Here is a 23999-nt window from a genome sequence, read left to right as displayed (position 1 = left end):
TTGATCCCCAGGGCTTATGCTTCATTTCGCTTCAGCTCTGCAATCATCCTTCAAAAGTGCATCTGTCCGGCATCTTTACAGTAATTTGTCATTTGGCAACAAGTCAATATGTGAGGAGGGAGAGCTTTATCAGAAATTGATGGTCTTGTTTAAAAGGATTTGGAGTCTTCATCCCCCATTTCCTTTGTTCATCAACGTGTCTGACGAGATTCATTTTCGTTTTCAGCAAAGTGAGCTTTGGTGAGCTGACCTCGCCTGTGTTTCTTCCTTTTCTCTATAGTTTGGCTCTTTTTTGTGCTGTATTAAGTATCTTAAACAGCACAATTTAATAATAATTAACAATTATTGTCAATGTTTTGGAGTATAAGCTGCGTTTTTTGCATCGTTTGGCCGGGGCTGGGACTTATATTCAGGTGCAACTTATATGTGACTGTTAAAGAAAATAAATAGCAGCAACCACTAGAGGGCACTGTAGATGTTTGCATCAGTATTTGCTGCTCACAGCAAAATGGAAGAAGCACCACTTCTTCAGGCCTTGTCACACAGCCACTACATACAGGCTTTCGTGATCCATGTGTGATACTCATGTAGGTAATTTATAAGTGTTTCTTGTGCTCATCATTCATCGATGTGCGCAGATGTCCTTCGAGGGTTTCCGTCGACGATTCTATATGTGAATCTGGTTTTGAGCTGGTCAGAATATTGGGTTGTTTGAGAATTACGCAGTTTATGCATATTTTACGTAGTTTATAAGCAATTATTACGTAAATCTCACACAATTGTGAGATTTGTGGCTTTTCACGACCGATCCATGTCTAACAGACTTTTCACGCACGTACCATCGATGTTTAACTTTTATATCACATATACGGCACACATATGCTAAAATTATATAATTGACGCATGAATCACTAATAAATTTCATATAAGCAGCACAATAATCATGCACAGTTCATGTTCTACGTTGATTTATGTGTTTTTTGCGTAATTTATTCGTACTTCTACCGTGGTTTTAACGTGGTTTTCATTCGTGATGCATCTGTAAAAATTTCATGTAAAGAACCACAACCTTTTTCATTTTTTACACTTGTATTTACATTTGACCAATTTCATCCATGCAATATGCACAAAATGTGGCTGTGTGACGTGGCTTTTATTCCGGGCGTGTTCCAAAGAGGAAAACAGAGGATAAAGAATTCAACAGATTAAGGAATTTGAAGGGCAATAAAGAGTTTGGTTGAATTGTTAGCATGTTATTTTTAATGCTATGGGTATCTATAGTTATTGTTCATATGTGACACTGTTATACTACATTTCTCCTAGTTTCATGAAGCTAAATAAGCATCAATGTTTTACTGTGGTGAATTGTGCAGATATTCAGTCTATTATTGTTATCTATTTCGTTATTATAATTTGTCTTTCAAGATGAAATGTTTGCTCTTGGTCCTGTAATTTGTCAAATAAGTTTCTCCAAAAAGAACTACTTATATTGGAGTTTTTGCTTCTTTATAATGGGTTTTTTGGCTGCTACGAGTTACAGTCCAAAAAGGAGTAAAACCCATTGACTGTATATGAGAACTGGACTGAGTGACTCCTCTCCCTTGCCGTTCCAAACAGGAAATACTACCTGGCTCCAAGAATCCAAAATCCCATAGACTTCTATTGAGAAATAATGACTTTTTACTCAATCCTTCTATTTGTCAGAACAAGCATTGTTTCCCTGATATCTTTTCTTTTAGCAAGTTCTTGCTAAACCTAATTTTTGTCATGATTTTTCTGTAGTGTAAATTATGCAAGTTATAAACTGACCAATCAGATGCGTCAATAAAAACATTTGGTGCCTGCCAGCCCCCATGTCCAATTTTCAAAACCTTTGATTGGCAGATTTCATGTAGTCTGCTGTCAAGTGGGTTCACAACAGAATCCCTGCTTATTTGCAAGAGTGGTTGCCATAGAAATTCTGACTTGGACCAATCACTGCTTACGGACGTTGTCTGGCTCCAACATGGTGGTGTCCGCATTGCAAAAAAATGATGACTGAATTGATTTAATTTGGTTGGAGCCATAAGTTTCCCTTTTATGAGCCAGAAGAACTCCAGTTCTTGTATACAGTCAATGATTAAAGACAAAAAGACACTTTAAAATGACTGGAGGTTCTTTCACTTCTTTGAAAAAGATGATGTTCTGGCCAGTAAAGATCTCACCATCCCAGCAGGGTTTACTTCAGTTCTTGCTCTTACACACTTGATCCAAATGACTTTGGCTGATTTTTCTGAGCCAAACTCAACGATTCTGCTCATTGGAATCAGGTGTTGGAGGAGGAAAACTAAGCAAAACATGCAGACCATCGGTCCATAAGAAGCAGAACCTAGAACCAGTGCATGTAGACTTTTAGAAGCTGTTCGTGCAACATGATCTTTGACATTACAGCAACAGAATGAAGAAAAGGACATAACATGAGAGGCTGTGCCGATCCACCAAAGATCCAACTTATGAGTTAAGGAATGATCATATCTGAGTCATCCCCTCCCCCAAGCGCACACTTACACACATGCCCGCTTACCATGACAAATAGCCTTTGACATGCCTCTTTCAGCATGGCACGAAAGGGTCCACTCCCTGTCCTCAGGGCAGAGCAGGGATCCAGAGGTCTTCCCAAGAAATATGAAGGTGCAGAACTATTAAACTGAAATAAATTTTAGGACTTAAGGGAGACCCCAAAGATAATTTAAACGAGAGGTGGGCCACATTTTTCCATCTGTGAAAAGCTACTGAACATCCTTTGCTGTCAGACAAAACTGTTGTGATGATTAACAGTGGATTGTGTTGATCTTTTCAGCACAGAAGGCAACAGAATTTGTCGAGTGGAAAATGTGGATCTCCCCTCGGATGGGCGTCTCGACGTGATCTGGGTTTGAGTTATTCTGAAAAGATCTTCTGGGTTTCTTTGGAGCAAGTGGGAGCAGCAGAGGAGAGGAATCTGTGTTAATGCAATAAGCCGACACTATTGCTTGTTTGTTCAGATGGTTTTCCTCGCGGTGAAGAGGGAGATCAAATGGGCACATCGATTATAAATTGTCCATAAATTTTACTGATGCTGCTCTGGCTCTTTGGATCGTAGAATAACTCAGCTCTAAGGCTCCAGGGGGTACTTGAACAAACAGAACTGTGATGGTGGACAACAGAGACTAAATGCTCCGTCTGCTCGGACCGTTTCATGCGAGTGACACTGATGTTAAGCCTTTCCAGACACCCACAGCTTGACCGACCCATAACCTGCAAGTTTCTGTTTTAAAAACATATATATAGTCTCTGAAAATGGTCTGAGCAGCTATGATAATAATTTGCATATAAAACCACATTAGTGCGTGATCAATCTTCATACCTCGACCCCTAATGAGCCATTGGTGAGCAGCTCGCTGTGGTGTTGGACTGAACACATAATACTAGTTTCTGTTGCCCCAATTCCTTTTTCTACACAGAATCACACAGTTCAATCTTATCAACAAGGAAAAAACAGAACAAGTACTTTAAGGAACCCACTGAATCGCTTTTAGGATACCAACATAGCAACTTTTGGGCAAAGCTGGGGAACACTCTGGACAGGTCACCCGTCTGTTGCCACACACTCATACTTGCACACACACTTAGGGGCAATATAGTCTCCAATTACCCTATGAAGCATGTTTTTGGAATGTGGAAGGAAGCCGCAGTGTGAGGAGAAGATGCAAACTCCATACAGAAAAGCCCCATCCAGGACGTGCTAACTACTACACCATTGTGCAGCTGAGGATTTTATATCAGCAGGTCAGAGACTCACTTCGATCATCTCTTGATCCATTTTCAAAACAGTCCTAGTGGTCTTTCAGTTAAAATTTGAAAAAATTGTGTTTTTGCAGTTTCTGCAGTGGCAGCAGTTAAGTTATGTCCCATCATCCATCTGTTGACACCATTGACTGTATAATAGAGCTGGACAGAGTTGAGGTCACGCACAGAAAATGCCTTACTTTCGGCTCCAGCCAAACAAAGCCAATTCAGTCGCCATTTTTCCGCACCATGGACGTCGCCATGTTGGAGCCAGGCGACAGGGATTGATCCGGGTCGGTCTGAGTCAACCGCAACTACTATTGCCAGTCATGAGACAGCTTATTGGAGGTTTACCCCCCTTTCACTGAAAGCGGTTCAGGAGAATCTGTCAATCAAACGTTCAAAGTGGGGCCAGCAGACACCACATGCTTAATATGCCATCAGCTTGTGCTAAAATGTTATTTTTTTACCTCATTTTGTAAAATAGTGAAACTTACAAATAAAAATGTACAATTTTGGAAAATATATACATTTGGTTAATTTAGTTAACATCACTATTTTACCTGTAAAGCCCACACAGAGTTAGTTCAGGAAATGCTTTGGCCACACACACACACACAGACACACAGACGGATTAGCACTCTTTCTGAACACGACTTCAGCTCTCACATCTCAATTTGCCCTTTCAGAAAATACCATCAACCACCAGAAACCCCCAGTTCTTTCCTTCCCAGTCTGACGGAGTCAAGTGGGGAGGGGAGAAGCAGAGCCTCCACCGATGGCTCACACATCATTTGGCTGTGAAGAAGAAGCAGCGAAAAGGCCGTGATTCAAACAGCAAGGAGGTCTTCAGTCACACACACATATGGGGGATGATTGAGGATACGGTAAATATGCATGGGGTGTTGATGTAGTGCCGAGGCTGTACGCGCGGTCGTCAATACATCCTGCTGTAAGCAAATCTCTGCGTGAGGCTCTCATAACGCACACCGAGCATTAGTAACACATGTGCTTGTGTCTCAAAGATTTGTTTTGATGATCTGTTATTCTGAAAGCTTGGAGGGAGTCAGGCAGCCTTAGAAACCTCTTCCACATGGATTCGGGTCAAAACTAATCAGCTACTTTTGACTTTAGATAATTTCTTATGACAACTTTTTGAAAAAACTGAATGATAAACATCTTTGGAGAGATAAGCTTGATGCCGTTTCCAATAAAATTGCTAAATTTTATGTTAAAACTAGTGCAGTCATGTGATTATTATTTTTGTGTGTGTGTGTGTGTGGTTAATTAATCATGACCTGAAATTAAATAATCGAATTTATCTATTTTAAACCTAACCTAATAATTGCTCTTAAAAAAAAGCATCATTTTAAGGTATTTTCATTTAAATTTTTGGCTTTGTGGAACAATAAAAGATCAAAATACAATTTTAAAAGTGGTTTTATGAAATAAAACAGACTTCAAACCTTTACTTTTACACCACTAATGGGTATTTTTTATCGATAAAAAATTAGATTGATGTAATTAAAAAAAAAAAGAAATGACATGCTAATTTGTCTGTAATTAAAGAGTCACAATAAACGCAATAATTTTACAAGCCCAGTCAAAACCAGCAACAAGGCTTTCAATGTGACAGCAGAAGAAGGAATGAAAACCTCGGACCTTTCATTTAACATCATAAACATCTAACCTGGTTAAGCCGAGACAAGAACACTGATTTTGACCAAAATAGTAAGACTATTATTAATAAATTGAATTTTAATGATAATAAAGCAGGTGTTATTTTCAGATCATATCAATATACCCCCCACCTTGTGGCCTGATTTGAAACAATGATTCCTGATGATTACCTGTTGTGTGATTAGTGACAAGAATTTCTTAAATATTGCAACAAATTAATTTCTAATGACAAATTTATTTTTTTTGCACATTTTGTATTTGTATTTTTGCGCATGTTGAACACCCTTCATTCTTTTGCACATTGCTGTTGTTCTTCTCTTCTTTTTTCTTTCTCTTTTTTTTTGCACTGAACTGCTGTAGCAATTGAATTTCCCCAATGTGGGATCAATAAAGAATATCTCTAACTCTAAGCACTATGCACCTCATCTTTGTCCTTTGATTTGATCAAACCTTATGGATTGTTTAAATGATCAGCACTTGTTATTGTGAAAAAACTATAAATATCTGATCAGAAGTTAAAAAGCAGATAATAATAATTTAAAACTCAATTGTTAGGTAAAGCAAATTAGGGGCTGGATTTTATAAATTAGCTTCCTTCTACTCCTTTTCAGGTAATTAATTAAATTACTTATGACACTTAATATTTAATGGTTTTAAATGTGTCATGTATCAAATGTAAAGTGACAATATGTGCATTTCAGATTTAGAGTAATTATAATAGAATAATTTCTATGTGTATGTGGGTCTATAAGTGTGTGTAAAATAAAAAAAATCAAATCCGATAAATCTAATTATCTTTAAAATAACCTGTTTTTACTGAAACTGAAAGGACTTTGATAAACTATTGTTTAATATTAAGTTTGTGTTTTGCTATATTTTTATTTTACCTACAGCTTTCAATTTTCTTTATGATGTAGAATGAAAATAAAAGTAATCATAACGTATAGGGTGGCAACAAAAAACACACTCCAAGTAGTCATTTTCATATATTTGTATATATCCATATATTACACATTTAATACAGACGATAAGAAATCATAAAATAGACAAAAAGTGACTGAAATATAAGGAAAAAGGTGAGAATCATCTTACACAATGTTGTTTTTTTAGTTGTTTAATACAACAAATAGAAAAGAGAGAAGCTGAATTTAGAAAGAGCTTTTTTTAAAGGATAATCTTAAAGTTGTATCGGGTCAGCAAGAACCAGCTTGCTAATACTGAACAGTTCTAGGGTCTACACAGCCATTTTTAAAATGTGCTCATCTTTTTGGAGAAAAAGAAGCAATAAACAGAATGCTTTCCATTAAGTAAACAATGTTAGATCTTTCTTAGACTGATTTTTTTAAAGTATTTTAAAAAATTCAGAGGCAGAGAAAATGGAAAAGAAATTGTACATTTTTGAAGATAAATTTGTGACCAAAATAAAGGTTTCAAATGCCTTCCAACATCTAATAAGCGGTTTCTTTTGTCGACACCTAATTAAAAATAGGAACTTTTTCTACTATTCTATTGGAGGGTTGCTTCAGGTTAAATGATTATTGTATTAAACTCCTCTCCTAAAAAGGTTTCAGCAATTTGGAATCACAGTTTTTAGACAATTTATGCAACAACAAAAAGTGCCACAGGGCCACCTACTAATGGATTTTGCCTCCAAAAGATATAAATCAGCCTCTGCAGAAGCAGCCCTTCATTAAAAAAAGACAAGAGAGAAGCACCAAGAGTCAAAAGTGACCACATTTTTTGCTTTGCAAAACCTGCTGAAGAAAATCCCAGCATGCACTGGTGCAAAAGGCAAGAGAGGTGAGTGATCCAGCCCAACTTTAACGGCAGAGTTTCTAACCACAGGAGAGGTCCGGATGAGGCGTTTTTTTAATCCCACTGAGACGCTCTGAGCCAACGCCGTGAGGCAGACGGTGACAGCAAACAATCGCAGATCCATCGCCATTTCACTTCTGGAAGATGAGACGCGTTCCCTTCAACATCCAAGTATTAGAAGTAAAAAAACACAATCGGGGCACGTTGGTGCCGCCGTTGTTAACTGCGCTGCGGTGCACAAAAAACGTATAAAATTTAGGTACAATTATCATTTACAGCACACAGAAGGGTGGTTAAAAGTTCAATTTGGTGCAAATGTCCCTGGATGTTTGACCCCTAAACAATCCAACTCTAGAGGGTTTTAAGAAAAACTGATCAGAATCCAGAAAAGGTGATTGTTCAGAAAAAACTAATTACTTTTTTGCCTTTTGTTTATAGTAGAAGAGAAGGCACTGATGTCAGATTTTTTTTTTTTTTTTTTTGCACTCCAATATTGTTTTAAAGGTCAGACTGATGTGAGTAATGTAAAAGACGGATTCCACCTTCATCGCTTCATTGCACATAATTGACACAGACAGAGAAAAACACAAACATCAGTAAAGAAAGCAGGTCTGGGGTGTTATTTACAGTTAGGAGGGAAAAAATGTTTTTTCTTCTCAGAGAAGAGGGAAAAAAGGTATTTGGAGGATTATTAGTGCACTTTTTTTTCTTGTTTTATGATTTCAAATACAATAAAGATTTATAGCTAGTCAATAAATCCTTTCTTTCCTGTACAAAAAGGAATAGATCAGAACTATTAGACTTTATATCTACACGTTTCCTGAAAGCGCATCTTAAGTTTTCTTTTATTCTTTTTTTTTTCAACAGTGTTCAATACTCAGTGCTGCCTTATGTAGTGAGATTCTCGCTTCCTGTGTGAACCGCCGCAGCTCCATTCCCCCAAGTTTTCTGTCAAATAAGGGCTTTTCTTTCCGGTTACCTCAGCAGTCCGCCATGTAACGCCCTGAGGAGACAGACAGATGATTTCTTTTTGAGACGTGGCGGTCTACATGGACCATCAGCAGTGTGGAAGAATGCGACTAACCGGTGGCAAATCTTTTCTTGCTGAGGGAAAGCCTGTATCCAGAGCCCAGCAGCTCCATGTCCACTCCAGACAGGGTGGCGCCCTCGCTCATGAACTGCACTGCCAGAGTGGACGGGTTGGACGGCCCATGTGAGAGATCAAATTTAGCCCTTATAGACCCCGCACCTGAGGGACGGACATGTAAAAGGGGTGAGGAAACTGGACAACTCTTGTTTAAAACACTCTTGTTAAAGTTTGAATGAGCTCACACCTTCGTTTTCTGATTTACTGGAGAGGTCGCTTAGTTTCCAGAGACACTTATTCTGCTCTGAACTCCTGAAATAATAAGGTGGTACAGTTGAAGCTTAGAGGGTTCAGCAAAAGGAAGACGTTCTGGTATGTCCACATGCGCGTCTCACCATATGGAGTTGGGCAGAGATTGCACGCTGGTGACTCCTCCGTCTACAGGGACCAAGACCTGCAGGTTGGTGAGCGAGCCTGGGGAGTCCATGGATTCTGGGTTGTAGCGGTAATCCACCCGCAGGTCTGTTGTGCTTGGTGTGCACTTCCAGTAGACGGCCAGGTTGAGCGGGGTGGAATGGATTCCGTCAGACTGCACCTGAATGCAGCAACATGAAATGTCTAGTTTTTCTGTGACTAATAAAGTTTAACTTGTAACGCAGAAACCCTGCACTTCAATCACTGGGATTCATAAATGAGGGACTCGGCTTTGGCCCGGGACGCGCTGAGGGTGTCAGTGGGTGGAGTCCAAGACCAACATGGAGGAGAATCTGACTGTTATCCTCCTGAACTTTATGATATTGTTCTTATTAATAACAAAAAACTCCTCTAATCTTGTTCTTATTTGTATTTTTTTCCCTCTTTAGATTAATGCGGAACAGTCAGTCATCAAACTGGGTCAAAGAAAGCCAGAAGCACAGCTGAAAGCGTCTGTTATGCAGACACAGCTCCTGCAGTAGATGCTGAACCTCACCGTACTGGTGAGTCTCATGAATCCATGGAGATGCAATTACTGACGCTTTTTTAGAGCTCTCCAAAATAAATAAACCTGATCTCTCAACATCATCCATGTCCTCCATGCCATAACTGTATGTAAGACCATTAAAAGGTGAATTTCTAACAAACTCCTGCTGCTCTGCAGAAACTATGACCTAGAAAACGACTGATGGGGCAGCGGTAGGGCCGTCGACCCACGATCGTAAGATTGCAGGTTCGATTCCCGCCTTGCACGCCCATGAGTCGAAGTGTCCTTGGGCAAGACACTGAACCCCTAATTGCCTCTGGTGGTAGGTTGGCGCCTGTGTTTGGCAGCGGAGCCGCCACCAGTGAATGTGAATGAGTGTGTGAATGTGTGTGTGACTGGGACTGTGACTGTAAAGCGCTTTGTCCTTGTAGGTAGAAAAGCGCTATATAAGTATACGCCATCTACCATTTACAGGTGTTTGGAAAAATGGCATAATCATTATTACAAGACCCTGGGAACGCTTTTACAATAGATAAAAAGATGATCGGGGGGGGGGTTAACCCTGGAGAACCCAAAAACTACTTTTTAGGCGCTTTAAGGTAATTTGATTATTTTTTTGTTCTTTTATTTTGGGTAGCAGCAATGAAGATCAACCTACATAATAAATGTAAAAAAAAAAAAAAAACGAAAAAACAAAACAGCGGCCAAATTAAATTTTGTGGGTTCTCAAAAGTTAACCTGCTAACATGATTTTAAAAATATAAAATCTTTGTTTTTTTTTTGTGGAGCACATATAAACAACATTTAACACATTTTCGTGTTGACTTACAGAGCTGTAGAGTGAAACTATTGTTGAATTTCTGAACGGGACGTTGTTTCAGGCAAACCATGAATGTTGGACCAGAATGAAACATTAGTTTTAATTTATTGAGATAAACAGCCAAACATAAAAACCCCAATGAAGCCGTGTAAGTCTGTGGATGATGGTTTACTTCCAAAAGAAAGAGGATATCAGAGCACTGAAGGTGAACGCTCACTCCAGCAAAAACAGTGCAGATGAAATATGGCAACCTAATCAGAATCATATTCAACGCAGTCGTATTTCTTCTTTTAAGAGGCTCAGATAACAAAAACTTCTCACCTGGTATTTCAGGATGTCCACGTTGTAGTAAGAAGCTGAAGGGTTCTGCTCGGAGGCTTTTCTGAGGTAGGTTGTCAGTGCTTGCATGTTGAACCAGAAACTCTTGGAGTCTGAATCACTTTGGGAAGGGTCACTGGACAAAAGCCAAACACACACACACAAGGAATAATCAGAAGCTCAATCAATCGCTATAGCTTTGTGTGTGAAGCTCCAACAGCTTGGAAAATATGAGGCTGTTATATCCAAGCAGCTACTAAATCGTGAACTTCGGTTGATTTGATTAGCCTTGCCATGTGGTCGGGAGGAACCAGAGCGAAGAGCAAATAAAGATGTAGTTTCTTTATGACTTTCTCTAGTGGCAAAAACAGCCGGCCTTACATATTTAGCACCTTACTGAAAGCTGGGCTGACTGTGAGGTAAAATACACATTCAATACGTTGTGCTCCAACAAACGAGGTGAGAAAGGCAATAAAGTGTTGGATGAGTCTGGTGCTGAATGAAGCTGCAGTTTAATGAAGTGTTTCCTTCAGAAGAGACACGAGCAGCTGAGAACCTGAACGTCTGCGGGAGAATACTTCTCTGACGGCCTAATGACAGCTTTATGTCCTCGTGATAATTGAATTACCCTCCAGTGACGCAGAGGCCACTTCCTTCCAGCTCAAGTCTGTCTTTGACCAGAGCGTTTTGGGGGATCCTCACCTGTGGAGTAGCTGCACGTTGGGGAGGATCTGCTCCAGCCTGCTGGCATTCTTCAGTTTGAAGGTGAGGACAGCGGGGGACGGGTTGGACGTGAAGACTTTGATGATGCCCATAGGGAATGAGAGCGTCATGTCTCCTGTGATCTTCACAATGCACCTGTGGAGAAACCACCAGGTAAAATCCCCTGATTTACAGAATTACTGCAAAAGTGAACAAAAGTTCTCTAAGGCAGTGGTTCCCTACCTAAGGCTACAGACCAGTTTAACCCATCCCTCCATCCATTTTCTTAACCTGCTATATCCCTTTTGGGGTCACAGGGTTGCCAGAGCCTGTTCCAGCTACTGTTGGGTAAAGGCAGGGTTCACCAACAAGCAAACTCCAAATAGAAAGGTCCCAACTGGGATTCAAACCAGGACGTTCTTGCTATAAGGCGAAAGACCACTGCGCTACCGGACCTATATAATGTCAGACGACATATTCATGGAGTGGTCTGAACAAGGCTGAAGTTGGGGTTCGATTTCTTTTTAGCCTCCAGTTTCCCTTGCCTTTTAAGGCAGTCTTCATCCTCTGTAAAACATCTGTTTAAACTTGTTCTCTAGATTTTATGAAAGCACCATTAAAATGTGATCCACATTGTCCCTTAATGCATAACTATCAAAGTAAAAGCTACAAAATCACACGCCAACTTTAATCTTGTCCGACTTTTAAGGTGCGAAAAAACAGTCACTGGAAGTGGTGTTTTCTAAATAGAATATGAATCATGCATCCACCATTTGAACAAATTTATTGGCAGAATTCTCGTAAAATTAGATACTCACTGTTTGTTTGTTTGTACTGAGCCTGTACACGGTCAGTGCAACAACACATTTTCCCGGTCTGGGATCAATAAAGTGTCTTTATCTTATCTTATTAGACAGCCGGTTGCTGAAGATTATGCATTATTATTGTTGTCTCAATAAATACAATTTTGGAGTCAATACTCCTGGTTTCTGTTTGCAAAAGATGTAGTTTTCTTTTATTTTGAAGTTGAAGGCTCTTCGTCCGTTTCCTCACTGACTCTTCTGCCACAAAAAAATATTTCCAAATATGTTTTTTCATTAACTTTGCTGGCTTGGGGATTTCAGTTTTGCTGACGGTGCTGCCGCTTTAAGAAAGTAGCGGATGGATTTTCAACAAGAGCGACTTGGAATTTGTCATTATTGGGTCGGATGTGGTGAAGAGAATCCAGTAGTTTTCTAAAACACAACTTCTTTCAGTTTATAAATAAAACAGAAAAAAATGTGGCTTGTGTTTTTTTTCTATGCAGCTGGTACCAACTTCCCCATGGACCGGTACCGGTCTGCAGCCTGGATGTTGGGGACCACTGCTCTAAAGCACAAAGCACCATCAGAACTGTCTCATAGGAATCCAGCGGCTGCACACGGTAACAGAGAACCAAAAACTAACTTGTGTTCACCCTGGAAGGATAAATACATTTTAATGTAACACAAAAATGGTACAACTGAACAAAACCGATGTCCACAGCAATATTTCCATTACATCCTGATTAAGTTCATATCTTAAGACATTATCATGCAAACAAACTCTTTAATCACCTTTATCTTATTCCTGAAATTTATAGAATGATTTCATTTATCTGAAACATGTTAATAGTTAAACACCTAGTTTGCAATGGAAACAAGCATTTGCAGGAAGCACTTCCTGTGTTTCCTGACGGTTTTATGACTTTTCATCCGCAGACAAAGTTTTTAAGGCATTTGTATCTTCAGTTTTGCTTTTGTCCAACTGTCCTGAGCGTCTTGGAGAGCTAAAAACCACTATGCTGGGCACGTAAACACAGTCACTGCAAATTTTCCACAATGTGCTGATTTATCTACTGTCCAGTTTGATCATTTTTATACATTTTAGTTATAAAAGGAGTTTTAAAAGATCTACTAAAACGTTGGTGTTACAGTCTTCTCTCATTTATTGCGTGAATTATGTTGCCTGCAAAAGGTGAAATTCGCAAAGTATAATTATAGATATTTTAAGCCTATAAAACTCCTCACTACGCACTTTATACCCTTTACTCAGACAAACATGGACAATTTCACTTTTCTCTCTTGTTACAAATGCTCAAAGTTTCAACCTTCATGGAGAAATAAGTCCAGTATTTTAGAATGAAAACAAAGATCTGAACGCCATCAAATATTTATGTAGATTTGGCAACCTGAAGGCACTCCTGTACAGGAGACACAGCATGGAGGATAATAGGTGACAAAGTCAACAGCCAATCAGGAAGCAGAACCCAGTTTGTTGTTAAAGTATAAAATATATATATATTTTTTTAATTCTGCAAAAAAGTGAGACCACGATAAGGTGAACTGCGATGTAGCGACAGACCACTGTAATTGGTATTAAAGTAAAAATAATCCTTTGCAGGATTTTTCCAACATAAACTGCTGTTTAAAGTCAAAAACCAGAATTGTTAATAGATTTATTCCGACTTCAAGTAACTTTTTGACTCGTTCACAGGTGTTGGTGTAGGCTTGAAAATGATTCATCTTTTTATCATCAGGATTTTGTTGTAGAGTAAAAAATGCATTTTCCTTTTCTGAATAAAAATAATTATAAATATAGTTTATTACTTATTCTATGTGTGTAGGGATGGTATAGTTCTTGTGGCGCTTCTGCAACTGCATGAGAGGACTGGATAATATTGGGGGACACTGGGGAGGGGGTGTCTTGGCTGGGGTGTTTGCTCCCCTCTGCTGGTCTTGAACTCGCACAGGGCTTTGGCTGCATAACTTATATAAAAAAAATTCCATTTGCTAATCTCCTGCAAAAATAAGCCTTTTTGCACAGCAGCAATTTAGCGGCAGTTAACCAATAAAAGACTGTATGTTTTTCTCTGATGTGGAATCTGACTCGGAATCTGCTCATGCAGGTAATCCCTTCTGAAAGAACGGTGCCAGACTCGCGCAGAACGTTACACGCATGCAGAACGAGCGGGGTAGAACTGTCTCCCTGCTGCAAGCTGGACTGTGAAACTCCGCAGTGACACTGGAGGTATAGAAAATAAAGTTGCGGTCTTTGGGTTGTCACGTGAGACTCACTTAGTGGGATCAGCTCCTTTGAAGTAGGCATTAACTGACTCTGTGAAGGCCACGGCAATGGGCAAGGCATCTTGGGATGCCAGGGTCACAGGGCTGGGACCGCGAGACGTTCCTGAGAATGAAAAAAACATGGGTTTGACCCAGCTGCAGATTGAAAAACAAACAGAGCAGTCAGGATTAGAAGCATGCAAAAGATGGTTTACATCTTTATGGCATTTCATCAGACGAGGTCTGCATTCAAACGCTGTTATTTTTAGATTTTTGTGCAGCAGCTGCTTTCTTTTTTAAAGGCCCACTCCTATGAAATTCCTGTTTTTGGTGTTTTTAACATGTTCTTGTAGCATTTTTTGCACGATGGTGGATATATATAAATAAAATTGGGATTAAAACTGCGTTTCTGAGCATTTCTTTTTATTCAAATCGCTGTGAATCAGGAGCAGATGAAAAAATTCAGTGGGAAAAAGCTTTTTTTAAAACTACAATTGGAAGGTCAATAGCTCAACATGTTTTGATAGCTTGCTGGCTTTTGGTACTTTATATATACACAAGTTACTCAATGTCGTTTGAGAGAAAACTGCAGGCGGTGAAGAGGAATATGTTGGCGCTGGTTTGGCACTTTGTCGTAATGATCTTCTGCCAATCAACGGGTTTCATCGTGTGACGACACTCGCTCTGCCCTAACCATTCCATTCTATTCTTCAACCAACAGGGGCCCAGCCGCATTTAAAGGCTTTTAAGCGGGGTCAAGTTTAATAGGCCCATTTTAAATGGAAATGATCAAAATACTGGTCCGGTACGGAACATGTACGTCTTTGTTTTCCCCCCAAACTGTACAGCTGATTAACTCCAATATTGCTCATCATTTTTGTTGCAGCGCTAATGTTAGGTTGGCGTTGTGAGGGGCTGTAAGCTAGCGGGAGAGAATGTAAGCAAAGGGATGATGGGAAATGAACGGAGGCTCACTACGGACCATTGCGACCACAACTCTGAGGTGAATTTCTGATTAACTGCTGCCGCTCTGCAGAATCTATGTCATAGAAAACGTATTTGATTATGGCTAAAAGACCACTGGGAATGCCTTTATAATAGATCAAAAGATGATTGGAGTGGGACTTTTAAAAGAATCCATTTGATTAAACAGAGAAGCATTAGACAAAATGGTCAGGAATCATTGCTGAGAGTTTCCTGCTGACAAACAAACTTGTTAGGGGAATAACTCATAATGCAGATCAGCTGCAAAGACGCTTATCCAGCCGTCTGTCTGCCAGGCCAGACTGGGGGTTAGTCATTCAGCTAAACCAGAGGAGAGCTCCCCCAGCGTAAGGCTGGACTGTACCTGCTGGCGTCTCGCACCGCTTCTCAAAGGTCGGCAGCTTCGCTACAAACAGATCATCTTCTGCTGACCACAATAAAAGTGTGGAGAAGAGAGAAGATAGAAAATGAGAGGAAAGATGGTGGTGGTCGTGTCTTTCTTCACATCAGTGAATTCTGATTAAACATTTCTATGGAAGAGGATTTTAGAAGATGAGCTCGGAGGGGAAGACTCACTTTGGCTTAGTGGAAAGAGAGGAGACAGGGAGAGCAGGTCTGTCTCAAAGGAGGAAAAGAGGGGAGGAAAAGTGAGGGGGAGGAGATGGAGGGGATGGTGGCACAATGTGGTGCAGAAAGAAAAATATGTTTGCTGAGAAGGTGGGAAGGAGGTGAAGAGCGGACGAAAAGGGTCGTACCAACAGTGGGGGTGTTCACAGCGCTGAGTGATGCGTTCGAGGACAAAGAAGACGAACTCTCAGCTCGGGCGAGCGGTGCGGTCGATGGAGGGCTGCCGTTGGATGTTTTTGGCGGGCTGAAAGGGCGTCCCTGACAGAAAATATACAAATTGATTGACAAATACAAATGGATGTTCCATTAATAAACCAGTCATAAAAACAAAGAAAAAAATGCCTCTTTGGCCAAAAGACTAAATATTTTCCCCTTTTAACAAATGATTTACATAAATGATCACCAAATAAAAACGTTTACAGGTTTTTCTATTCATTGTAAACTCCTAGAGCAGGGGCCCCCAAACTGCGGCACGGGGGCCGGACCCGGCCCGCCCATGCATTTGACCCGGCCCCCAAAATGATTCTTATCTTTTTGCAATTTTTTTTTTTTTTTTTAGCATAACCACGTGATCGAGACTCATGGAAGCACGGAAAAGTGAAGCATGGTGAACTGGGTCTGCCCAACGGAATCTCGGGATTTGTTTCCTCACGTCAACAAAGCTTATTTGAATTGAAATGTCAGCTAACCTAAAAATGTTGCTACTGCAACCTCACTTTGCCCCAGTCGTAGAACTGCCAAATGGTTAGGGAAGAGAAAACTTGATTTAGAATGCAGGGTATTTAACCTGTGGTGGACAAACAAGTATTTTTTTGTTCAACATAAAGAAAAGCCGGTTTGTATCATCTGCCAATAGATGGTGGCGGTATTCAAAGAAGACAATCTATACCGATATTATGAATCCCGTCCCAAAGAGAAATATGATGGCTTGCAAATGTGAGCAAACAAACTCTCTAAGCTATTATAGCCATTAAGCAATTAAGTTATTATATGTTTGCTGATTCTTACTGTTTTCTTTTTTTTTGGTGAAGAACCCAGACAGGATTATTTGAAATCAGGTCGGGTTATCTATATTTGGTTATGTGTGGCTTTCTGGGAAACAATAAATATTTACATTTAGGCAACCCTGCGACTGTCACACTTTATCTGTTTCAAACTGACCCTGGCCCCCGATCAGAGAATGGAAACGTCCAGTGGCCTTCACTGGAAAAAGTTTGGGGACCCCTGTCCTAGAGCCTCATTTTTTTTTTAGCTTTCTTGTTCTTACAGTCACAATTTGGGGATAAAACTTACAGATATGAAATGTTCTGAAATTCTGCTCTTAGACTGAAGACTAAATCCAATAAAAACACTCCAATTGTAATTACAAATGTAAGTTTCTTTAAAAAAAAACCCTATTTAGTTCAAACACTAGACAAGTTCATTAAACTCTACCAGTGGTAGGAACCAGTGGTCCCTAACCTTTTTCCAGGCCGCGGACCGATTTAATGTCATACAATGTTTTCATGGACCAGCTTGTAAAAGGATGAAGAGAATCCGCATAAATAAAACAAAAAACAATTTTTGTTTTGTGAACACAGAGGGAAGAATTTTTTTTTCCCCTTTGTGGTCTGGTACCAACTGTTGCAGGGACCAGTACTAGTCTGCAGGGTTGAGGACCACTGATTTAAACCACCAACAAAATTAAGAAAATGTTTTTAATCAGCCAGTCAGCCTTTAAAAAGATCCACCCCTAAAACTAAAATATACAGTTTTGTTTTAGTGTCATTGTATACACAAAGAAGAATGGCTGGAACTCATGAGGCCATAACAGGAGCTTTCTAAAAGGATTTATTAAAAACAAAAAGTGTAGATAATTAAACCAATTCAATTTTTTCTCCAGCAATTATTGTCCTTAAAAAAAGGAAGAAAACACAATATTTCGAAAGTTTTGAAAACATATTAGTGATAACCAAGGGCAAGAATCAAAAAAGTGAGCAAACTCCACAACAAATTAAAAAAAAAGTACATTTCTGTAAATAAAGTTCCTGAAGAGTTTTAAAAGCAGTTGCATTTTTGAACAAAGTGTTTAAAAGTTCCCTCCAACTGTAAAGCACAGCAGTGAAACTATCATTGTTTGTGATTGCAGTGTTCAAAAATATAATGCGTACAGGCAACTGTTTTCATATTTACAAACTTTTTTCATGGTTTTACCCCAAATTATGATCAATTTGCATCCACACAAGAACTGAAGTAGGAACCAAAAATTTTGAATGACTAACGCGATCAGAATAATGTACACATCCATGTTTCTTATACTCACAATTTCATTGATTCCTGTGAGTTTTGCAGTGGGAAGTTTGGGCCTGGAAGAGGGTCGGGGTGGGGGCATGAGGGCTCCGGTTGCCAGGGGTGTTATGGGTCGGTTTGGTAATGGCACTAGAAGAAGAAAAAAAGAAATTTCAAATCGAGAAAAAAACACTTATTCTGCATTTTTGGTTAAAAAAAAAAGCACAAGTGTTCGACTTTTTATACATGCAAAAAAACAAAAAACAAATCAAATCATGCAACACATTCTTGAGTTTTCAGTAAAACCTTAAAAAAATCTGAATCAACAAAGAGATAAAACATGTTTCATGAGAATTTGGTCAAAAACATAATTATGTTGTAAATCAGGAGGGGGGTGTCAGACACGTCAGAAAATAAAAACCATGAAATAGAAGCACAAAAAATGAATAAATGTTTAATAAAAAGTCACGTCAGTCACAGTTCATGCTGTGTACCATTCATCAGTTTCCCTGATGGGCCCGCGCTCTTTGGCCTATCAGAGGAGACATCAGGGAAACAGAAAGGGTTGGCCTCTCTGCAGGCCGCCGCATCATCATACAGAAGGTTGCTGGTCCTGCCGGAGCCCGAATGCAGCAGCTCCTTCACAGATGAGCTCAGGTGACGCGGCGGAGCAAAGTTATCACTGAAAGCCGTCCACTGGTTCTGGGACCAGGTAAAGGCCGTGACGGTGTCGGCGCTCTTTGGAGGGCTGGCAGCGCCGGGGCTTTTAATGGGGTCTATTGGTTCAGTGGGACGGGTGGTGGGGGCACTTTGAGCTCTCGCTGGGGCGGGTTTGAGAGCTTGAAACTGTGCTTCTGGTGACTGCCAGGGTGAAGATGAGGAAGAAGAGAAAGAGGAGACATCTTTGGAAAGCTGACACTCTGCCAGAGGAGGAGAGCGCATCTGCTGTGGCGCGAAGTCCACTGAAAGAAGCAGCGTGGGTGACAGAAGCGATAAAGGTGAAAGGGTTAAAGGATGAAAGATCAGTTCATCAGACAGACAGGTGAATTCCTGAAGGACTGTTTGAATTAAAGAGGCTGAAAGTAGCTGAAATGAGGCATGAAACCTAGAAAAAACTCAATTAATGTGTTGCTCCAGTTAAAATCTGTTTTTTTTTTAAAACAGCTACAGTTTTACATAAAGTCAAGGCTGGAGGTAACTACAAATAACTTCATACTGATGTGTAATATGAGCTGTAGAACAATTCCCCATCCCTGTTTTTCTGTGCACAGTGAAGATGGTTGGTTCCACCTTTGGCCAGCAGGCCAATCTAAAAAAAAAGTAGCCAAAAAGAAAGGTGTTTGGTTAATTGAGGTCTTCTTAACAAAGCAGGGAGGATGTGACCTCGCACTGTCAGTGTTATAATATGATCACACCAGGCATGTGATGCATGTTCAAGAACACGCTTTTTGGACTGGTGCAAAATGTCGAAGTGGTACAAATAGTTTTTTGTTATGAATGTTTTTCTTTTTCTGTTGCTTCTGCTTGAAATAGATCTAAATCTAAATATAAATCTGGCTCCAGGCTTTATATTTCACAGCTCTATTCCGATATATAAAGGGCTCGGTGTCATAGAGTTCCGGCACAAATCGCAATTATTAATTTCTTCTAAATTATTTTCAAACGGTTGGTACTTCGGTAAATTAACCCCATCTATTCGTCACTACCAAATCAAAGTCCCTGATTGGTAAAAGTTCAATGTGCATTTGATGTATACGCGTTTTGTACGTGACAGTGTTAAAAACTTGCGTAGCGACGCTGGAACGAAAAGTTCTGAACGCGGAAGCCCGAAGTGTGCATATATGTACGTTTACATAGACTTTTCACTTGAACGTGCGTAGCTGAGGGTGGTGTAAAAGCACTTTTTAAACCAGCACCCACCATCCGTTCCCAAATGTGACCCAAACCAGAAAATAGTAATTGTTGCAGTTCCTCTAGAGGCCACTGGAGGCAGATGTCAGAAATAAAAGATTTTACACGAAACTTAAAAAGTCAGATTTTACACCAAAACTAAACATCTGTACAGCGTGATATAAAAAATCTTTATTGATATGATTTGGTTTTCCATTCATGAGAGTAAAGGAAGGAATTCATTTAAAAATGTAGTTTATTGGAACTTAAGTTTGGGCATTTTCAGGGGCATGAGTTTTTGATTGGCAGGTGAGTGGGTCCAACAAAACTTCAAATTTTACTTTCTTCCTTTATGTCTTTTTTTTACAGTTTAAAATTCAATTGGTGATGTCACATATTAAAGGTGTAAAGATGAAGTTTGTATGATGGAGATTGTTTTTCTTTTCTTAAAAAGCACAATACACACAAGATAATTGATTTACAGTGAATGAGTATGACTGGACGTTTACTCGTCAAAAAAAAAAAAGACAAGTCTACGGTAGTTAGAATTTTAGGTCTCCTAAACGTGTAGAGCATTACAACAGGACAGCTTCCTAAAGTCACTGATCTTCAGGGAAAAACTTGATTTAAATATGCAGAAATGCTAAATTGCATGCATTTTGCATAAAAATTCAATTCTATTGAGCTAAGATACTAAAAAGGAGTAATAAAATGGTGAAAGTCCCTGCAGGTTAACGTCCACCTGGATGTACACACAGTTTACCTGCTGCCTCTGGCAGGAAGACGTCAGAGTCATTCGTCAGACAAGATGAAGACGAAGAGATTGAAAAGGAGACAGAGGCAAGGTCTGACAAAAATAAAGTAAATCAAACAACACATTAACATTTAAACTCAAAAAAAGACTTTCACAGGAAAGAAAATAAATGATTCGCATACAAATCTTCATAAATAAAATCAATGAAGAGGTCAAATGTAACAAATGAAAAAAACATTTTCAACATTTTTGGACTTTTTCAGGACTTGGTTTCAAAACCTGTTGGAGTTTAAGCTGCAAACACCTCATCAGGGTCCAGAGACTGAATCCACCCAGCTGAGGTGAACCCTCATCCCTGTATCCTGATGGGGGCACCTGTTGATGCTCTTCTGACTTTTAAGCTGAGACCTTTGACAGTAACGAGACTCTGTTTGACAACATACGTGCCAGCGGGCTTTAGAGCCGACCCGCTGACCCCAACTAGGTGCCAATTAACTGTGGATTATGCTTAACCTGGGTAATGGGTCAGTGCTAATGTCACTCTGTTTGAACGCTGGTGTCAAACACAAATCCACTGTATGCGAATTAAAAAACAAACGCTGAAACGGTCAAATCATGAAAGATGGAAAACAAAAACAGACACAGAAAAAGGGAACAAGAATTTCAAAGGAAACAGAAATGGACTTTTGTTTTTGATATTTGTCTTTGTTCTCTATTATTTTAGTAAGATTTAGATCAAATGTTATTGGGAGAATGTTTACATTGTCACAGTTTTCCCTTAAAGATCCACTGAATAAAAAAACTATAAATATCTTTGAGTGCAGAAGTCATATGATGTCTTAGTTAACAAGTCTTTGAGAACTAAAATGAACCTATACAAGAATTACATTTTGTTGTATTGTGGCCGCAAACTCAGGTCGTTGTCATAAACGAGAAATTCTTTTGGATCGACCTATCTGGATAAAAGGATTTTTTAGGAAAAATATATGAAAAATGTGAAAAAACTGAACTTTTAAAAAACTTTTATGATTTCTTTGTTTTATTCAACCAGATATTCACAGCATGAAAAAACACCAGAAATGTCTGTAAAACCAGTTAAATATATTGTTAAACATTTAAAAAAAAAATTTATAAAAAAAATAAAATAAAACCTTTTTACATTTAAGTACAAATGTGGGTAATTTTATGTCCTAATTACATTTTACAAGAAAAAAATAATCCAAACTGTCTATCATACCTTTTCTTTTGTTTCTAAAACTATATATAAAAACAAACATTTAAGCTTTTAAAGTTAGATATGTTTTTTAAAAAAAGCCTACATTTAAGATTCATTTTAATGTTTTTTGCCAAAAAGATTCCCATTTACTATACATGTGTATACATAATATACATAAATGTATTTTTTCTGAACAATTTCACACCAATCAACAATAATAAATACAAATCTGTGCCAGAAAATAAAAGCACACAGTTTACGATGTTTTCAGGCTATAGATGTTACCTGCAGATGATGGGCCATAGGAGGAGGCTCCGCCGGGCTGAGGCGCGCTCAATGGGTCCAGAGACAGGAGGTCGTTATTAGTGAGACTGCCAGAGGAGAGGAGGACAGTATTTTTTTTAAGTTTTGAGAAAGTTTTAAAATTTAATAGGATCAAAACAGTGGAAGATGGACTCACTCGAAGGATGCTGGCCCTCTGGATTTGGCGAGTTCATCACCTGCAGCAGGACAAACAAAGAACGATTTATGCAAATTTGCACATAAAAACAAACAAAAGACATTTGAAGTGGAAAAAAGAAATGTCCAGCATTCTCATATATTAAGAGAAACTGCAATTGAAATGGGTCCCGCCAAAAACCAAAAGGTCACCCGACTAAAAAAAAAAAATTTAAATAAACACCTTTTCCCACTGAGTTAGAGAGGAATCCAACACCGGTTAAAAGTTGAATACCTGTTTATCCAAATTGCTAACAGGTACTGAGTTTGGTAGAAGATTTGGGTTAGAGTTTTATCAGGAAGTAAAATTGATTTCTTTAAATTCTGCAAACAGGTTAAGTCAATTTGGATTTTTTTTAATTCAGTGGAAGCACTTCCAAACAGAGGATAGAGGGATTCTCCTGTGTGCCCCCCTGACTGAAATGTTATGATGCGAGTGACCCGGAGGAGCACTTATTTATCAGATTTAAAAGCCCCCAAACTTTAAGCGGTTCATGAGTAAACCTTTCATCATAAGACTCAAGAGTCAGTGGTGTTAGCTGGAGTCAGCTTGATGCGGGAAAGGCTCCCTGTGAGAGGACAGGGATGAGGACTGGGGCAGACTTTTGGGGTTAAAGGGAGGGCAGGGTTAAAGGCCAACTACTGTAGTGAAAACGTACTCACCAGAGCCCTGAGGCTTAGGCTTTAATGCAGATACTCCAGTCAATCCTGAGTGTATGTAGAGTATACATCTATCAATGCTTTTTTTTTTTTTTTTAAATCAATACATAGTATTGACTCAGGCCAAAACGCAGAGAATGAAAGCCCACAAAGCAGACTAGATAAGTCAATGTTGAAGCAAAGATTCAGTTCATATCGTAGAGGACAGCAGTTTCATTTGTTTATTAAATACACAGCAATGCAGGTCTGTTTGTAACATATGAGCATGTGTGTGGACAGGCCACCCCCCTTTTAGATTTATTATACATTTACCACTGACAGAAATGATTTTAAACTTCCAGCAACTATGTGCTTTGCGTTTTATGTTACTTTATGATTTTACTCCCCCCTTCTATAATCACCCTTCTATTCTCCCCCTCTCTAACATCCCTCTCTCTTCTTTTCCGTCCAGTCCAACAAAAGCTGTTACAAATATAAATAATAAAAAAAGTGTAGTCTAAATTAAAAAAGGGGTTTATTCAAATATACACCCCGTGTGTCAGAAGATTCATAACCCCATGTTGTAACAGTAAAATATAACACAAGAGAGGCTTTCAGCTCTCATCGGTTTGCTCATCTGTTGGACAGGACAAGTTAAAAAAAAAATAAAAAACAGGCAATGCTAACATGAAAAAAGCTGTTAATTCAAATAGATTTTGATTACTGACTTTACATTTTTTCACAAGTTAGTCAAAAAATGTGGAGCACCGTCAAAGGGACATAAAGATTCTATATTAATTTGCTAAAAAAACAAAGAACTGACTATTGAAAGTACTATTTTGACTAAATA

The 23999-nt window shown here is 39.1% G+C and overlaps 1 protein-coding gene across 9 annotated transcripts in view; it reads right to left on the bottom strand.

Annotated features, from left to right (window-relative positions):
* Positions 1-6460: 6460 nt before the first annotated feature.
* fcho2 (FCH domain only 2) overlaps positions 6461-23999 on the bottom strand; it is a 53667-nt gene continuing 36128 nt past the window's right edge. The window contains exons 16-31 of one of the 9 annotated variants that reach the window (XM_023960651.1): positions 23174-23218; positions 22473-22512; positions 22298-22383; positions 20806-20889; positions 18647-19114; positions 18187-18302; positions 16013-16142; positions 15834-15872; positions 15622-15681; positions 14286-14397; positions 11191-11346; positions 10492-10624; positions 8785-8984; positions 8637-8701; positions 8387-8551; positions 6461-8305 (exon numbers count right to left, since the gene is read on the bottom strand). In XM_023960651.1, the coding sequence (XP_023816419.1) occupies positions 8283-8305; positions 8387-8551; positions 8637-8701; positions 8785-8984; positions 10492-10624; positions 11191-11346; positions 14286-14397; positions 15622-15681; positions 15834-15872; positions 16013-16142; positions 18187-18302; positions 18647-19114; positions 20806-20889; positions 22298-22383; positions 22473-22512; positions 23174-23218 (1922 nt within the window). In that variant the 3' untranslated portion in view covers positions 6461-8282. Of the gene's footprint in view, positions 8306-8386; positions 8552-8636; positions 8702-8784; positions 8985-10491; positions 10625-11190; positions 11347-14285; positions 14398-15621; positions 15685-15833; positions 15873-16012; positions 16143-18186; positions 18303-18646; positions 19115-20805; positions 20890-22297; positions 22384-22472; positions 22513-23173; positions 23219-23999 lie in introns of all 9 variants that reach the window. The other 8 variants (XM_023960652.1, XM_023960653.1, XM_023960655.1 and 5 more) reach the window with 8 other exon arrangements.

The sequence above is a fragment of the Oryzias latipes genome, chromosome 12, assembly GCF_002234675.1.
Source record: "Oryzias latipes chromosome 12, ASM223467v1".
Classification (NCBI taxonomy): Eukaryota; Metazoa; Chordata; class Actinopteri; order Beloniformes; family Adrianichthyidae; genus Oryzias; species Oryzias latipes.
This window is presented reverse-complemented; position numbering and strand designations above follow the sequence as displayed.